This window comes from Vigna unguiculata, chromosome 2 (genome assembly GCF_037176805.1).
Source record: "Vigna unguiculata cultivar grain cowpea cultivar isolate G323 ecotype 2 chromosome 2, ASM3717680v1, whole genome shotgun sequence".
Classification (NCBI taxonomy): Eukaryota; Viridiplantae; Streptophyta; class Magnoliopsida; order Fabales; family Fabaceae; genus Vigna; species Vigna unguiculata.
The window spans coordinates 31712686-31731407 of NC_140793.1; the positions used below are offsets into that span (position 1 = coordinate 31712686).

At 32.5% G+C, this 18722-nt stretch overlaps 2 protein-coding genes across 4 annotated transcripts; both read left to right on the forward strand.

Annotated features, from left to right (window-relative positions):
* The first annotated feature begins 2049 nt into the window (after positions 1 to 2049).
* On the forward strand, positions 2050 to 3515 carry LOC114174169 (GATA transcription factor 18). The gene is made up of 2 exons (XM_028058951.2): positions 2050 to 2610; positions 2819 to 3515. Exons 1-2 carry the CDS (start codon positions 2203 to 2205, stop codon positions 3110 to 3112), a joined length of 702 nt encoding a protein of 233 aa, XP_027914752.1. The 5' UTR covers positions 2050 to 2202; the 3' UTR covers positions 3113 to 3515.
* Positions 3516 to 8953: 5438 nt separating this feature from the next.
* Positions 8954 to 18653, forward strand: LOC114174052 (nucleolar protein). Of its 3 annotated transcripts, XM_085670176.1 has the most exons (27): positions 8959 to 9200; positions 9283 to 9444; positions 9580 to 9745; positions 9828 to 9944; positions 10038 to 10168; positions 10268 to 10418; positions 10966 to 11033; positions 11558 to 11656; positions 11760 to 11875; positions 13165 to 13339; positions 13435 to 13545; positions 13639 to 13717; positions 13863 to 14006; positions 14100 to 14213; positions 14442 to 14563; positions 14646 to 14728; positions 14809 to 14933; positions 15020 to 15140; positions 15219 to 15356; positions 16102 to 16198; positions 16284 to 16409; positions 16852 to 16944; positions 17043 to 17148; positions 17476 to 17618; positions 17696 to 17785; positions 17894 to 18009; positions 18138 to 18653. In XM_085670176.1, exons 1-27 carry the CDS (start codon positions 9042 to 9044, stop codon positions 18193 to 18195), a joined length of 3210 nt encoding a protein of 1069 aa, XP_085526302.1. In that variant the 5' UTR covers positions 8959 to 9041; the 3' UTR covers positions 18196 to 18653. The 3 variants fall into 3 exon arrangements, with proteins under 3 accessions (XP_085526301.1, XP_085526302.1, XP_027914595.2); XM_085670175.1 differs by having other exon boundaries at positions 8954 to 9200; positions 9615 to 9745; positions 17894 to 18653; XM_028058794.2 differs by having other exon boundaries at positions 17894 to 18653.
* Positions 18654 to 18722: the final 69 nt, after the last annotated feature.

The window sequence follows — 18722 nt, forward strand, 5'->3', positions numbered from 1 at the left end:
AACATGTAGAAAAAGGAAACCGTATTGTAAGAGAAATCCCGCTACCTAAGAAAGTTAACTTCTTGTCAGTATCATATAACATCTCAGACCACACTCTGTAACATCTAATTGTCTCCTCTATGGAGGTCTAACCTTTTGGTCAACCGGTCAAACCTGCTCTTAAACCACTGTGTATATTGTATGCGCCTTAATACAACATTTCTTTATCTTTCTATTTTTAAATTTACTATTATATTCTCATTTGTCGTTCATGTTTGGAAGTAATTATGCAACACACACCAGTTTTTTGTTTTTTTAATTAATGTTAACTACTTTATGTCAAGTGGGTATTTCTTGATCCATCGATCCCTTGCGTGCTATTCAAATTTTCATTTTTGAAACTCTGTTATTTAGTGTTTTCGTTCTATCTGTTTTGCAATTAAATTAAAACGGATGATGAAAATTTAGCCTTTCTTTTCCGTCAATTTTGTTGTTGGGAGCATCGTCCACATGAATAGCAGCGATATGAGAAATTAATGGCAAATAATTTCGGAGTTTAAGTAACACTTTTTTTTTTTTAAGATAACTGGGCGAGAAAAGAAAAAGAAGATTCAAAGAATTTGGTGAACTGAATTATTTGCAACAGTCACTCACCGACGTGGTGACTGTTATGTGTCAAAGGTTAGCGATGGCAACGTAGCGTTGGATCCTATATATGGTTTACGACCTTTTTCGTTATGCCCTTTTCTTTTAGGAGCTTCCCGTTGGAATTTCCAGTTGCGTACGTAAACATGGAATCATGGTTTGAACCACTTTTGCAGATGATCACGAGATTAAAGACTATGTTCAACGTGTCTTTTGTTGTTGCTGCGTTTGGTCTTTGGAGCACCCTATTCCAATCATTTCAAATTTGGACTACAATAATAATAATAATATTATTTTACTTCTGTGTGATTTTGTATTTTATTTAGGGTTTCACATGATTTGAAACTTGGATTGGAGAGTTGATACTCCCCTGGGGAATATATTCTATAGACAGATCTGAATTCTAAAAATTTATGTAATTAATCCTGGTTTTTGGTTGCAGTTCACAAAGCAAACGGAGAGCATCTTTTGGAAAGCGGTGGTCGTCCCGTTTGTGGAACTGTGCTTCACCAATCTCTAGACGATCTGATTCTCACTCTCAGTGAATGTTTTTGAATCTTTTTCATGGAATGGGATCGATGTGTTCCAGAGGGGTTTGTTTGTTTGGGTTTGGCATTGCTTTGCTTGGGTATGATGATGTGGGGCACCTCTCTGATTTTCTTTTTAAAACAAACTCCAGTTTTTGGATTTTCTTTTATTTTTTCTCTGCTCCTTTTCTTTTCTTTTCTGCAACGCCTTGTTCTATTATCTAACCAGCTTTGACCCAAACAAACAAAAACACAGTTGAACACCTTTCTCTTCTCTTCCGGTGTAGTCGCATAAGCAATGCTGTCGAAAAGCAAAGTGGTGATGAGGTTAATTACTATGATGACGAGCTTGGCTTTTGTTTTGGATTCACGTGATTCGCACTGTACGACAGCCAAAACTGCTTGTTGTGTTCTTCTTCTGCAGATTTGATGGATTGGACGCCCTATAACAACTAACGGGGTCTGGGTCATTGTTGTGTTCAGAATAACCCAAAACAAACCTCTGCATCAATGTGATTAAATTTGAATAAAAAAAAATGTAAGGAGATAGCTTAGGCACTAAGCAGCGTGGTGAGAAGGGTTTAGTAACAGTAATATTGGGATTAGAGCGTGGTAGGGGAGGGAGGGAAAAGGAGCGTGAGAATAAGGGTGTTGGATTGGAAAGTATTTGATTTTCCTTGGCAGAGATAGGGATATTGGGTTTGAGACACAAAAACCTCGTGATCGGAAAAGGCAGATCCATGGAAGACTGTTCCCGCTCGTCACGTGGCTTCTTTTGACTACCCATTACCCAATGACCAAAACTAAACAACACCCCCACTCTCTCTCTTTCTCTCTTTCGCCCTTTCTCCTTCCATTCTATGCCATGCTATAAATCCAAACTACTTCAACCCAATTATTGCATCACCTCACCAACCCCTATATTAAGGACAACGTTGTTTACATTTCTCCCCCTCACTTCTTATACCATTTTCCATCTTCTTTCTTTCTCTCCCTATCCAGAGCCACTTCATCAATATCGTTGTTGTTGCAGTGTCTTCAGGGGAACGTCATGGGACCCTGTACATGTGGCACCTCCCACACCCAAACCACCTCCTTCTCCATGCCTTTCTCAGTCACAAACCATAAACAACCTTACCAAGATTCCGACATTTACGATTATTCCTTCTCCTCCTCGTCTTCTTCTTCCTCTTCCGTTGTTGACTGCACCCTCTCCCTCGGTACCCCATCCACCCGTTTCTCCCAAGACCAGGAAAAACCTACTCGCCACCACCAACGTACCTCCGTTTCCAACTTCTGTTGGGACTTACTACAATCCAAACACAGCCCTCAATCCCAAACCAAATCCTCCAGAACCCCCAATACCACCTCAAACACCGACCCTCTCATCGCTCGCCGCTGCGCCAATTGTGACACCACCTCAACTCCCCTTTGGAGAAATGGCCCCCGAGGCCCCAAGGTAAATTTAAATCACCATGCTTATCACTCCTCCAAACTTAAACTCTATATATCTCTTTTTCAAAACCAGATTCAATTCATTACAAAAAAAAACACTTTTTTGCTTATCTTTTTTCTTATACAATGTAGTTTAGTTTAATCAACATTTTCATTATTTTTCTCCGACATTGAAGAGTGGTTTGTGACTTTGTGTGTGAATTGCATTGCAGTCACTGTGCAATGCGTGTGGGATTAGATTCAAGAAGGAGGAGAGAAGGGCGAGTGCCGCGGCTGCACCGCCGCAGCAGGCTTCTGGCGGCATGATGGAATCGGCGCAGGTGTACAACAACTCCTGGTACGCACACCCGCAGAGTCAGAAGATGCAGTGTTTCTCGCCGGGGATGGGGAGCGAGTTCTGTTTCGCGGATGACGGCGACCGAGACGCCGATAACGGCATTCCGTTTCTCTCGTGGAGACTCAACGTCGCAGACAGAACGAGCCTCGTCCACGACTTCACAAGATAAATGTTGAAAACAAAAATCAATAGCATATTATAATGATAATAATAATATAATAATAGTCACACAAGATATTACAAAAGGAGGTAGCTGGCTAGCGTGGTTACCCTGGATACGGTCAAGACCAATCAAACACACAGGCAGTTATACGTCAACGTTTTACGATGATGTTTTTGATTGCGATGGTTATGATGGTCTCGAATCGTGGATATTATGTTTCTTTTTACCTTTTCTGTTTTGTTTGCTTCCTTTCTCGCCCTCGGTGTGAGAATGGGATAATTCTATATTCTTATTAGCTTGCTTTTTCTTTGGATTTATTTCTTTAACTTTCTCTTTCAGTTACGTATAAACCTACTTTTTCGTTGTCTCACTTCACCTCTTAGTTTATATATATAGTTGTTGTTGACCACCACATATATGGACCGTTTCTGAATCGATTAATTGGAAACACGTTATATTATACCTCCAACTTTCGCAGGTGCATGTCATGACTCGTGACCATTACCTCCTTTGAACAAACTGTTTGTTGATGCTTGAGCAGAATCTGAAATTTTATAGCGTTGTTTTCGATTTTCTGATTTGTACCCAAACATAGATAGATACAGTGATGTGCGAAAGCGAGTGGGACATGGGTGCATTTAATTCCTTTGAACCAAATTCGATGGTCCAATGTCTCAAAGTTGGATCATGAGTTCAAATTCTTTACTAATTTTTTTGATGTTGTTGTCGGTTGTGATTTCAGATATACTGATATTGATATTGATATTAACTTCTTAAGACATGGCAGAGCCTCGTTACGCCGTTTATTTCTTCCTTTTCTTTTTTAATCATGTCTGACAGAAGCATTCTAAAAATCACATTAGACTGTAGGGTGAAGTATATAAATATTTTTAATGACGAACCTTAATCAATATTTTAAAATACTAATGCTCTTTAATTAGTGTAGTTTTTAATGCAAATACATTCTTTTAACCTGTATAACACTTAATTATTGGTAAATGAACTCAAATAATTTGGTAAGAGAAAACCAGTATCGCACTTGTTAACTCTTACTACCTTTTTGTTTTCGCTTACTTAATAAAGTAGTATTTCTTTTGCGTTGCAGTGGTCAGTTTATACAGTGAGATAATCTTTACCTTCTTGGAAGACCGCATCGAATCTAATCATCCAATGAAGTTATGTTGCAGTAGCTGGAACTGAGAGCATTTTTCAACACCAGAACCTAAAATCATTGCTGCTACGTCTCTTGGAGTATCATATATTAAAATCATCGATGTTAACAGAATGACACAAATCAAACGTTAAACCTTAAATTTGTCTTGCGCGCGCGTGTGTATATATATATATATATATATATATATATATATATATATATATATATATATATATATATATATATATATATATATATATATATATATATATATATATATATACCAAGTGTGATGGTAGACTTTTATTTTCATGCAATTATTATGCGCGTGTTAATTTTGAATTTGGATTTTGTGCTTGTTTTTTTTTTTTGTTTTTTTATTCTGATCTTCATAATACACTGGTTATCATTAATTTTAAAATATATTAAAAAATATTTAAAATAACAACACAATATAATTTTAATGCTTAACAAAGAACGACACGAAAGAAATCAATAAAATATGTTAGACTCGTTAATTTGATTATGACTTGTATACTTTTCTATAATTTCCTATTGATCACAGTTATGTGAGCAGGATGAGGCTTGCAGATATACAAAATTTACTTTCTCAGCATGTCAGACTATTATTAAAGAGTAGATGTAGATGGAATGAATTTTCATACCAAAAAAATTAGTTGAGTTTGGTCTGAAATCTTTCAGAGAAATAAGACTTCAAATTCTAAAGAGTTGTACATATATACACAAACGCATAACCATGATTATTTTTTATTGTTATGGAAGTGGGTTGTATTGTATAAGTATTGTACAATAAACAGTTTAGTTATATTAATTGAAATTTTTTTAGATTTTTTTTTCTGAACCATTAATTATTTAATTTTAATGCTGAATTTAAGTTATTCGGTGAACATAATACGTTAGATACAACACCAACACTATTATTATATATTTTTTGTTTAATTTATTTTAAGTGTTAGAACTATATCTTACTGTACGTTATATATTTTGTATTACATGTATGATAATCAATTTATAATGATTCCTAAAAGAGCTAATTTAGAAACGAGTTTTAATAGATATATTTTATGGTTTTGATTTATCATATTTTTTATTTTAAATCGGTCTACTTGGATTGGACTAGTCGTTCATTGGCTAAGACATTCAAATTTGGATAATTTTAAGAGTTATTTCGTAGTTTTTAAGTGCGCATTGAAATAGCTTTTCTAAGACACTACGGCGTATGAGAGTTAGCTTGCTATCTCTTTCGTGGGAATATTCTATGAGAAACTTTATCCAAAATTATTACTGAAAAATATTGTTTATGGGATATTATATTTTTTAAGAACAAAAAGCTGATGGGAAACTTAATCCAAATTCAATATTGCAAAATATTGTTTACTGGGAATATTGTTTAAAAACTCAGCCCAACATATACAACATATTTTTCCAATCTTCAAATCACAAAACTACGGGGACATTTGGTAGAAGATATTTCTTTTTCGTTTCCTGAAAATATGTTTCCCATGCCTGATTAAGTTTTTAAAAATTAATATTAGGGTAAAACAAAGTTTTTGAAAAATAATTTCGGTAAAAAAAATTAATACGTTGCATTTTTATTCCCGAAGAAATTATATAAATATGTTTCAATAATATTTCTGATGAACCAAACAAATTTTAATCGTTTAATGAAATAAAATTTTCAATATTTGAAACTTTTGTATATAAACAACTTTTTTTTTTTTATCAATCGTTTTTTAGCTTTTATATGGAAGTGTTTTTGGAGTAAAAAATGGTAAATCTTTCATTTTTTGCAACCTTTTTCTTTTATTAATAAATTACAAGAAATAAAACATTAGAATAACAACATATTTAAGAAGTTAAAATGTACTCACGATATAATTGCTATAAACTTGTTGTTGTACCTCCATCTTTATCTTTATCAGAAAACTTGTGCTTCTAAAAGAAGGCACACAAATTTTTTTTTCTTTTCAATTTAGTAAAAATTTTATTTAAAATTAAATAATTTTGTCTTCTTAGAATTGAGACCAAATTTAATTTTAGTATAAAAGTTATAATGATGTTTTTGTTAAAATTCACATTTTTATTAATTATTTTTTGTTTAAGATTATAATTAGTTTAAAAATATAACAAAAAATTTAAGGATGAAAACTAAAATCATTGATGTAAAATTTTAAAATTTGTCTTTATCTTTTAAATTTTCGTTCTAATTTTAAACTAATTGTAATCCTAAACAACAATATTTAATAAAAATGTGAATTTTAATATAGAAAGTAAATTTGATTCGAGAGACACAAAATTGTTTCATTTAAACAAAATGGGGATTAAATTGAACAAAAATAAAAATATATGGATCAAATTGAATATAAAATATTAACTTTAACATGTGAATGTTTTAAAAAAGATTTAAAAATAAAAAAATTACAAAATGATATGACTATCATTGTTCATCACCATTAATGATTTAAATGATTTTAGTAAAAAAATAATCAAATTGAACAAAATTAACAAAAAAAATGAGATATGTTTAAAAAAATAAAATTATGACTGATTTAATTAAGTTTAACGAAAATTTGGAAAAAAATAATATTTTAACCATAATTTCTTCGTAAAAGATAAAAGTGATAACGAAAAAAAATATTATGTAATCTCCGAGTGAAAACCCATCCCATTTCCATATTTAATATATATAATTTGTTTTTATCTCGTATCATCCATTCAAAATCAGGTATAAATATGAGGGTACCAATCCTTGTACGAATTGCAATACTAATTATAATTATAATTATATATATATATATATATATATATATTAAAATCAAAACAAAATTATATGATATTAGACATCAAGTATACACATTTTTTTTCCAATATCAAATACAAATACAAGAATTATAATTGAATAAATATTAAATCACATTTTTTGAATAAAGATCAAATAATCATAAAACAAATATCAAATAACTACAAGAAAGAAACAATATTATCAAGTTTATTGGTTACAGAGTAAAATTAAGTTAAAAGTTTATTGGAGTACAAATAACTTAAAAATAAACTGTGAAACAAAATACCAAATAAAATTTGGGCTTAATTGATTTTCTTGTTCTCATATTTCTTTATATATAAATCAATTTGATCCTTTGATTACTTTTTTATTAAATATGTTTTATTCTTAGTAAAAATTTGAATTAATTTATTTTGAAAAGTTTGAATAAAAATTCAAATTAGTTAAAAAATACGTTTGAAATATTCTATAAAATGAATAAAATTTAGTTAAAATAATTAAATCCACCTAATCATATAGTTGAGAAACTAAATTGATTTAAAGTCTTTCAAATATACTAATTTCAAATTTTATTAAAAATAAAAAAACAAAAAAATATATTTAATCAATTATTTTTTGTGTAATTAAGTCGTTTCGTTAACTCGACTTTAACATCATGTTTAGAGTTAATTCGTAATTTATTTCTTTCTATTTTTCCCATTAATAAATCTTTACGTAATATATTGTATTCAATTAAGTTAAAATTTTAAATAAAAAAATAAATTGAATACAAGACAAAACATTCTTTATGTGCCAACGAACATCACAGAATATTGACAATACAATTAACACCCAGCACAACACTAACCTACATTTTTTAAGAAAATAAAAGATAAGAGGAAAATTAAAAGTACTACATGTGGTGTCCAATGTCATTATCGTCGATCTAACAAAAAGAGCTTAATTAGATTATATTTACAAATCCGAAGATGTAATTGAAAACAAAAAGATCAAACTGCATTGGATCACGCAAACAATACGAGAACAAAAAATCAATTAAACCTGAGATTTATTTGAAATTATTATATTACATAAAAAATAAAAAAATTAATGATTTAGAATGGGTAAACGTATAAAACAAAAACTAATATTTGATTCGGTACAATGACAAAACAAATAAATATATACACATTCATTCCTGTAATTATAATGGATTTTCAAAATTGGGTATTATCTTTACTCGTAAGAAGCACTTGAGGCTTATCATGTGTAAATAACATAACATATGACATAATTTTTAGATATATCTTTACATAGATATATTTAGAAGACTTATCCCCAGAGCGATATAATTTCTTGAGTATACATTTTTTATTTTTATAAAATCTTAATTAAAAACTTGGTCTTTTGATGTTTCAATATTAAATTCCTTTAATCCATCATTAACATATTATTAAATTATTAAAAAATATTAATGTATTTCTTAAAATAATACGCACCAAAACTATTTTTCAGACATTTTATTATTAGTATTTTATTTAATCAAATAATTAATAGAAATAATATTTACAAATTCCTATCCATTTACTGAATTACATGTTGCTATTAAATACAAATTTCTTAATTTTGGAAAAAAATATATGCACTAAATTTTTTATAAGAATCATATTGTAGGTTTATGAAGTAGTGAGATGAAAATAATTGAACTCTTTTAAATAAATAATTGATCCTCTCAAATTGTGAATATTCGAACAATTTTTTTGTAAAAGTTTTAAAAAATTGATAAAGTAAATTAATTTGGATTATTTATCTAACATAGTAACCCCAAAAATTAATTCTGATTAATTTCTCCTAAAAACAAATTAAGGACATTAATATACCCACTAACAATAATTTGAAAGGTTTGCTCATTAACACGTCAAGCCCCACCATTCTGCCATAAACCCTAAACCCAAACAAGCCGTTAGTCATTCTGCCGCGTTTCCACAACACTCACGACGATGGAGGCCGAAGCTATGGCCATGGAATCAACGGAGTTAAAGGTGTCGGAGCTATTGAAAGAGGTCAACGTAGATCACTCTCCTCAGTTCACTAAGCTCGTTGACGACACCGTTTCCGCCATCAAAGCCTCCATAGACAAAATTCCCAACGATTTCAAGGTCATTATTCTATTCGTCTTTCTCTCTGCTATGATTTTCGGTGCATTCAACACTGAGCTTCTGAATGCGCGTGAATTGGCAGGTAACTGCAGATTTAGCATCGCGGTTTGTTGCGGACATTGGCGCCGATAAGTTCGAGTTTAAGTTTAAGAAGCCAGAGTTTATTAAGACTGGTGGAAGTTACTCCATACAGAGTATTGCGAGGCCTGAAGTTAATGCTGATCTTATTATCAGGTTACCAAAGGTACAATAATCAGAAAAAAGAACTGCGATAACCAAATTTACATATTAATTTAATTAATGTTTTATTTAATTTTCTAATGCGAGATGTGTGTTTCGACTTTTATAACTGTTTTCAATTGTTTTCATATTTTGTTAGGAATGCTTTCATGAGAAGGATTATTTAAATTACAGATACTACGCCAAGAGGTGTTTGTATTTATGTTTGATAAAGAAGTATTTGGAGAGGTCTTCATCTATTGATAGGGTTGAATGGTCCACTATGCAGAATGAAGCCAGAAAACCCTTGCTCATTGTGTATCCAGGTTTGCATTACGTGTCCGCTCAGAATTTAATTTAATGCCTCTGAAATGTTGTTGGTTATTCTAACAATGAAAATAATTGCAGCTGCGAAGCTTGTTGAAGTGCCTGGTTTTTTTGTGAGAATTATTCCGTCCGCGAAGGCTGTATTTAGCATAGCAAAGTTGAACCTGAAGCGCAACAACATTCATAACCTGAGTAATGGTCTGTTTTCACTATACCTTTATTCTATTTCTCCAAGATTGTGGCGTCTTCTTTTGACAGAGTTTTTGATGATTGATTGTTGATATCTTGAAGGGATTGATCTTCAGGCTACACCGAAGTACAATTCTAGTATTCTGGAAGACATGTTTATAGAGGATGCTGAATTCGTTGACAAGTATTTTGTTGGATGGAAGGAACTAAGGGAGGCTTTAATACTGCTTAAGGTTTGATATTTGATTGTTTTTGGGTATTTATGTCCGGGATTCAATGAATAAAATTGCATAGTGGAAAGCTGAACCGATTGCTTGTCCTCATTGATTTAGGTTTGGGCCCGGCAAAGAAGTTCAATATATGTTCATGATTGCCTGAATGGGTTTTTGATTTCTGTCATACTGGCATACCTTGCTTCTAAGCAACATATTAGCAATTCAATGAAGGCAACTGAAATATTCCGCGTCACCTTGAATTTCATTGGTATGCTTGTAGTCTCTCCTTGCATTTCCGTTCATTTTGTTCAGCTCTCCTGGTCATGTTAGTGTGCTAAGATTGGTCTGTTATGAGAGTTAAGCTACTCATGTTGGTGGTTATGGTTGTCAATGCGTGTATGTTTACACAAATTATGTCCTGTGCAATAATATACTGTGTTTGTGATACACATCCATGTTTTGATGAAATGCTATGGAAAACATTGTTTAGTTCTCTTCTAAGAGTCTTGAAATCATTTACTTTTTTTAGAGTGTTATGGAAACAAAACTGTTACTTGTTTAGGTTTGCTTTTACGTTTTCTCAATGCATTATCATTATTTTTCTCCTTTATATTTGGCATCTGAGTTCTATCATCAAAGCCTATTCCTTTTCTTTCCCATCCAAAGGAATTATCAATAAAAAAATATATTTTCAGTTTCTTAGTGAACATGCAGGCAATTGACTACTAACTTTAAAATAGGCACAGACTGGGGATGGGGCTTCAATATGTATTGGCACAATAGATATGTATTTATTAATGGTAGTGGTTTTGCAGCAACATCAGAGTCGTGGAACCGAGGGTTATACTTTCCAAAGGAAGGCGAGATCCATATTACGAAGGAGGTGTGGATCTCTGCTTGGTTTTTTCTTTAACTATTTTTACTTATTGTAAATCTATTTTATGTATCATTTGATTTCATGTTTTATTTATTCTTTATTCTTTTTGTTTTGTTGTTTTGATGATTGTTTATTAACCTAATCTGGACGAATTATTATTTTTATAGCATTTTGAAAAAACTGAACAAAAAGCTACTATTTACTTTTTCAATTTTTAAATAAATTGTAGTTTGATAGTGTAGCGTTATGCTTTTGACCCAAAGTAGCTTTGTTATGTTTTCAATTGCTTAGACTTTAGTTTTAATTGGGAATGAATGGCAAGTTTATTCGCTCCATTTATTAAGAACTTTATTAGTAAATTCTGTCTTTTTCTTTTCATTTTGGGATATGTTTCCATTCATTGTCAGTCCTTCATTGTTGTCTTCGTAACACATTGTAACGGTTCTGCACAACAGGTTATATGAATTACATTGTTTGCTGGAGTTTTCTTTTCTCATGTAATATTTTTTGTTCACTACTCCTATTTTCAGCAAAAGGTTCAACTTAAGGAGTTATTTCCAATTCTCATATGTCATCCATCTGGAGGATTCAATCTAGCTTTCCGAATGTCCAGGATTGGTTTTACTCGGGTACATTTGAACAGTACACCAACTTGTTTTTTCAATATTATAAACATTGTAGTTCTCAATTTGACTATTTATTTATTTATTTTGGATCTTCTTCTGTATTCAGCTTCAAGATGAGGCTGCTATGACACTTAGGTGCTTACAAAAGTGTAATGATGGTGGATTTGAGGAAGTTTTTATGACCAAGATTGACTATGCTGTTAAGTATGACTATTGCATGAGGTAATGTTTATTTACTAGTTTGTCATTGACTGTGAATGGCAGCTTTGCCTCTTTGATAGGTAGAGCATTGAGCTGTGACCTTGCCCGACCTAACCGAAATTTGTGGGTTGGATTGGGTCAACGGGTTTATGAATTTTAAACCCGATGATCCTAATACTACCCAACGACATAATAAGTATACAATGAAAAATATTATTTGTCTAATAATTTTATTATAATATTCTATTCACATGTGCTTTTATGATTGTTCTTTATTTTTATACTCTTTTATTTAATAGGATTATTTTTATCTTTTTTGTTAAGTATAACTGCTGATTAAAAAAACTATAATTTTCTTTTCAAAGGTTGTCTAAATGTTGATTAAAAATATAATGTATTGGTTAAATATTTTGTTTATATAGCAAGGTTTACAATACATAAATAGCTAAATATGTTAAATATATTATACGTTGGGTCTGCACTTCGTAAGATGGTATCAAAGTGTATCCTTAATTTATTAAAACGTAACTCACCATGATATACACATACCCCACCTCACCTTACAATTTACAAGTTAGTTTCATTGGGTTATATTTCAGATTTATAATAAATATTTAAACCAAATATAAGTGTAATCTGTTTATAAGGTTTTATAGCATCTTAATTTTCACCGATGACGCGGAGGTGTTTGAAAATGTCAATTTCGGTGAATGTTGTCCATATGATCATGGATATGGAATGTGAAAACATATTAATCATAATGATGTAAATAAACAGCCTTTTAGCACTTCTTTTTATGCTTGTGCTTATTCTACTACCTTATAACACGTTGGAGACTCGTTAACCTTTTTCTCCTCTGCCTTTACTTTCCTCTCTGGCTTATAGATGCTTGTCTATTCAAACACTTTATTTTATGAATGGATACTCTGTTCTTTGAATAAATTTCATTATGGCTTGCTTCATATTATAAAAACTATAAGTTTATATAAATATATACACATTCATTCCTGTAATTATTATGGATTTTCAAAATTGGGTATTATCTATACTAATTCTCACTCATACATACTGCTCATAAAAATTGATATGCCTTCAAATAACATTTTAACACACGAGTTCACGTGTCATCTTTACTCGTAAGAAACACTTGAGGTTTATCATGTGTAAATAGCATATGATATAATTTTTAGATATATCTTTACATAGATATATTTAGAAGACTTATCCCCAGAGCGATATAATTTCATTATGGCTTGCTTCATGTTATAAAAACTATAAGTTTATATTATTACTTGTTTTTGATCTTGTAGAATAAATTTGAAGGGAAAGAATGAGGTATTTGCATTGGGATTTTGTTTGGACGATGAGTGCTGGAGATCATACGAGGATAAAATACATGGTATTTTATCTAAAGGGTTAAACGATAGAGCAAGAGCCATTCAAGTTACATGGAGAAATACACAATGCCAGTGGAGTGTGGACGATGTATGATTTCAAGCATGAATTTCAGTGTCCCATTTAAAATGTGTTTTCATGCTTTTTGTGTTGTGTTGTATTTCTAACTAAATTCACTACCTCAGGGCTTGTCGGTATTTGATAAAGTACCGTTGTTCATAGGAATTTCAGTGAGTACTTTGGAGAAAGCATATAGGATGGTTGATATTGGCCCAAATTCCGAAAGTAAAGAGGAGGTATATATTCATCTGCACATATCCTCTTTTTCTTTTTGCTTTCACATTTGGGTTGCTGCATGTATTACTGTGCTCACCCATTATTTGAAGCAGGCTCTTGAATTTCAAAAGTTTTGGGGAGAGAAAGCTGAGCTTCGAAGATTTAAAGATGGTAGAATTGCAGAAAGCACAGGTGAGGCATTTATTGTTTCGATTCATTTTTTGTTTTATTTTTTTATTTTCTATGAGCATCACAACTTTCTCATATTGTTAGCTTAGATAAAGTATCTTGACAAATACTGACATGGTGGTGGCTTTTGCCCTAAAACATTTCACAGTATGGGAAAGTGAGCAATGGGCTAGACATCTTGTTTTGAAAAGAATATCTGAGCATGTACTTAGTCGACATCTTTCTCTATCCTCGGAAGATATTGTAGTTGTTGTGGATCAACTAGATTTCTCTTTGATTCACGGTGGTGGAGGTAATGATCTTTGTGAATTCTCCCTTTTCTGGTCTCATGTGATTTGCTTAGCTTGTTAACTGCTGTGATGCTTTTGAAATTATTCACTTACAGATCCTATATCATACGCTGGTAGTTTGCTTGGGGCATTTGATGTTTTATCAAAGCGCTTGCGTCTTATTGAAGACCTTCCATTGAAGGTGTCCAGTGTACTGCCTTTAGACTCTGGTATTTTACCATCCTGGGCAGATATTTTATTATTCATTCAATTACCATTTTTTCTTGTATATTTCTTGTACCATTTTTTGAAGTCATCTGTGTCTATGCTTGTTGGTGTATGTTTTCATTGTTAATTAAATCCTGTAAAAAACTGCAAGTACAAGGATGTTCAAGTTAACGTTGAATCTCATTTAAGCTTGAGCTCAACTAATGTTCTATCCTTATTGTCATTTTCAGCTTTCAGGTTTTCATCAGTGTTCCCTCCGGAACCTCATCTTCTAGCTAATGAAAAAATTGAATCTCTCAGATTGAGCAAGTTTGTTCCATCATGCATTCAAGCACTGGAAGTTATGATTCAGGTATGGCTTGACGCACCAGTTGTGCTCAGTGTCCTGGTGTTTTTACAGACAATTGAAGAGCAAATTCTTTTTCCCTTTTCAGCTGGAAGGTTCTGGGAACTGGCCAATGGATGAAATTGCAATTGAAAAAACAAAATCTAGCTTCCTTTTTCAAATTGGATTGAGGTAGGGTGTAGATCCTTTATTCATTTCAGGATCTTATTCTTTTTGATATTTATTAAGATGTGATAATATTTTTATGGCAGTCTTCAAAAGAAGTGGGGGACGACATGCACTGCCACTGAGGATAATGTGGACGTGCTAATGTCAGGATATGCTTTTCGTCTAAAAATTTTGCATGAAAGAGGCCTTAGCTTGCTAAAAAAGGAAGGTATGCACTTCCACTTTGTATATGATTATGATTTAATTGGAAAAGCCACTTCTCAATTTAACTTATCAAACCATTTTAACATGCAGTTGGGGATGTTCAGGCTAAGCAAGTTTCTTCCGTTGACAAGAAACTTTTTATCCATAGTCAACATGCTAATATGATCAATGGATTTCAAAGTCGTTATCCAATATTTGGACCAGTAGCTAGGTGAAAATTTGCAAATTTCTTTGTCAAGCTATGTTACATTTATAATCTGAAGCTCATGTATACCTTTCATGTGTCTAGACTTGCAAAAAGATGGGCTGCTTCACATCTATTTTCAGCTTGCTTAGTAGAAGAGGCTGTCGAGCTATTGGTTGCATATCTTTTTCTTAATCCTTTGCCATTTGATGTTCCCTGTTCACGGATCACTGGGTTTTTGAGGTGAGTTTCCTAGTTGTTGTTAGTCATCTTATCAACCAATTAATTTTGACTAGATGAAATGACTACTACTTAATCAGTGATTGCTTCAACATTGCATTCTTACTCTCAAAGTCTTGCACTCATCTCTTTGATTAAACTGTTAAGGACCATATTAATCTTCTCTTGAATGATTTTCTCCTTTAATTATCCTTTTCCTTTTAAAAGGGCTAGCTTCGTGGCTAAGATGATAGATCAAAACCTTCCAATTTTGTTCAGAGACATTGAGTGTTTTATTAAGCCGTAGTCAGTAAACTCCTCACTCCTTTAAACCTATATTCTCTGTAGAATACATTACTGCAGATAACATATCAATTTGCTTGTTAAGGGGTTTGAGAACTGGGTATATGATGTTAGGATGTCTAAAAAATGGGGACCAAAAGATGACAACACAGAAGGTTGAAATTCACTATACCTTTCTCTGGAATTTCCAGCCTAGTCTCTTGTAGAGGTCCTAGGCCATTTCCATCCACCAACAGATCGTATGCATTATTCTCCCACATTTCTACCACTTCATCTTACTTTTTCTCTCTTGGTCATGATCCTCTAAATTGGGCACCTTTCAATTTCTTCTGACACAGACTTTAGTTATTTTTGGGTTTCTAGCAAATTCTCGGGATTTGGCATTCACATACGAGAAAGTTGCAAAGGGCTTAGTATTACTAAAATATATTATAATACAGTCTTATGCTTATTGATTTTTTGACAGGTTCCTGCGGTTACTCTCAAACTATGATTGGACTTTCTCTCCATTGGTTGTCGACATAAATAATGACTTGAGCCAAAGTGATGAGAAAGAAATAAAGGTAGGCTGTGTGTATGAGTACATGATTAGGTAAATCAAGATATAATGTTAGTCTCTGAAAAATATATTTCATTATGGATTTTCAGGACAACTTTTCGCTAAGAAGAAAAGGTCAGGGTGAGAGCGGACAAAGTGTAGGACCAGCAATGTTCTTAGCTACAGTTTATGATAAAGAATCTGAGGCTTGGACTAGATTATCACCTAGTGGAATGGTTTGTTGCTCTTCAGATTGGAAATAATTGAGTTTTATTAGAGAAGGCTTGAGGCGCTGAAGTTTCTCGATTTCATTCCTCACTCGTCCATTTTTTTGTCACATAATTCATTGAATAATGCTCTAAAAAATAAACTATAGCGGGGGTTAACTAAAAATATTCTGCAGGAATGTCCTCCAGTAAAAGTGTCCTCAGTAGATGGGGTTTTGTTAAAGTTGAGTGTGCTTAGAATATATAGGATATTCTCACAGTTTACCATTTTTTTTTTGAGTTTTCCACACATAAGTATTCTAATTTGTTGATGTTTTAAACTTCATGTCTGCATTTTAACACTTTACTCCATGGATTCTGTTGCGTCTGTTTCAAGCGTTCGTTAACTTGTGAGTTATGATTCCACGGTGATTGCCTTGTGACTATGCATCAATATTTGTGATTTTACCAGGAACTAAAAAGGTTAGTTGCATATGCCCGAAGCAGTGCCAATTTGCTGACAAAACTTACATTTCAAGAAGAGATCGGTCCATACAGATGGGAGGTGAGTGGAGCAAATTTTTAAGTTATTTTCTCATTTCAACTTTTAGTTGTAGAAGAGTATATTTCCGGAGTTATTGAGTTTTTTCATTTTTGCTGCAGTGCCTTTTCAGGACTCCTTTAAACAATTATGATGCAGTAATTCTTCTCCACAAGGACAATCTCCCGTATCCCCAAAGGCTTCTCTTCCCTTCAGAAGTTAATCATGGTACAATTAGTAGCCAGTAGTTTACATGTTAAACAGTTCTTAAATGATTTGATGGTGAAGGGTTACGGTTTATATAATTGTAGCAAGATGGATACACCATTTTTTCTCGTGGTCAAGTGTGACGAAATCACATAAATTGTTGTACTATGCATGAAAGATAAATTTATAATGCGGGATGGCATGAGTTCAAACTCATTAGACTAAGGTATTAGTGTGTTAAAAAATAGTAATTATTGATAGCTTGATCTTTTTGTATTTATACATTATTTGTTTCCCTTTCATAAGTTATACTTAATCAAATGGTATTCTCACTTGCTATGTTGGCAGGAATACATGTTGCAGAAGGACAAGCCAGCAAGTGTTTTCAACCCTTTTTGTTGCCTAAAGATTTGAAGGGCAGGGCAGAGGAACTTAAAAATAAGTTGCTGGTGGATTTTGATCCATCAAAGTGCTTTATCAGAGACTTAAAGGTAAGTACAGTGAAAGTGATTTCATGTTGAATGGGTTCCTCTTCGCTAATTAGATACATATCATTTATCACTTGCAGAATGAGTTCTCAGCCTCATTCCAAATATGGCATGATTATCTGGGAGGCGATATTATTGGTCTAACATGGGGGGAATCATATTCTTCCAAGGTATAAAATTTGCATTTATATTAGTGGGGTTTTGCGAAGTATATTATGAATTCTTTACAAATCTCAACAAATCGATCTTCTGATCACCGTTTTTTCCTTTCTCTAAAGAAGCGGAAGCACGAGGAAGTGGTTGATGAAGAATATAATCCTTTGAAGGTATTAAAAACAGTGGGGGAGATTGGGAAAGGATTTGTGAGGAGTGTATACTTTCTCAAGCCCCCAAAGCTCAGGAATTAGTATTGATTTGGTTATCTTATCAATATGTATATTGAGGGAATTTTGCTCGGTAACTAGCTAATTTTATCGATAGAAAAATAACATTAATTAGCATGGAGGAATCAGTCAAATGTAGGATCAATGTTGTAGAGCAAAAGAGTACCACTTTATTGAAGGAAAAGGAGTTGCTGTAGATTGATATCTATGTTTAATCTTCAGTGTACATTATTCCCTTCCACCGCCACAACTTGGGCAAGCCGAACAGTGGTGAGGTAAGATTTCCTAATTCTTATTGGTAAAGAAGCAAGCTGATAATATCGCATAATACATGCATACAAGACGTGAAGAGAAATTTGTCCATGCATAGCTGGATTAATTATTGCAATGCAGCAATGGTGTTTTGAGATGGAAATTTCGGTCACAGCGTCTTTAGGGGATTCTTGTGTACATTATTGTTTTGAGCCGATTATTTTCATATATTTCTGCGATGAGGTGGCATGTTGCCGTACCCCTTTTTAAGTTGTCGTAAGATAATATACGTTATTTTAGTTTTTAAATGTAGTTCTCATTGATTTTTCGTTTTATATCCCTAATAGCTATGGACACTATACATTAAGATTACTTTTTGTAAAATTGTTTTCTTTTATCTGCATTCTGGTTTTCCTGTAGTCTGTGAAATGCTTGGGATGGCATATTATAGGACGATATGAGGGTAGAAAAT

Coding starts and splice junctions, on each gene's coding strand:
- LOC114174169 (XM_028058951.2), top strand. CDS start 2,203: ATGGGACCCTGTACATGTGGCACCTCCCACACCCAAACCACCTCCTTC. Junction 2,611..2,818: donor ATGGCCCCCGAGGCCCCAAG/GTAAATTTAAAT, acceptor ATTGCATTGCAG/TCACTGTGCAATGCGTGTGG.
- LOC114174052 (XM_085670176.1), top strand. CDS start 9,042: ATGGAGGCCGAAGCTATGGCCATGGAATCAACGGAGTTAAAGGTGTCG. Junction 11,034..11,557: donor AGATCCATATTACGAAGGAG/GTGTGGATCTCT, acceptor TCCTATTTTCAG/CAAAAGGTTCAACTTAAGGA. Junction 18,010..18,137: donor TACTTTCTCAAGCCCCCAAA/GCTCAGGAATTA, acceptor AGTCAAATGTAG/GATCAATGTTGTAGAGCAAA.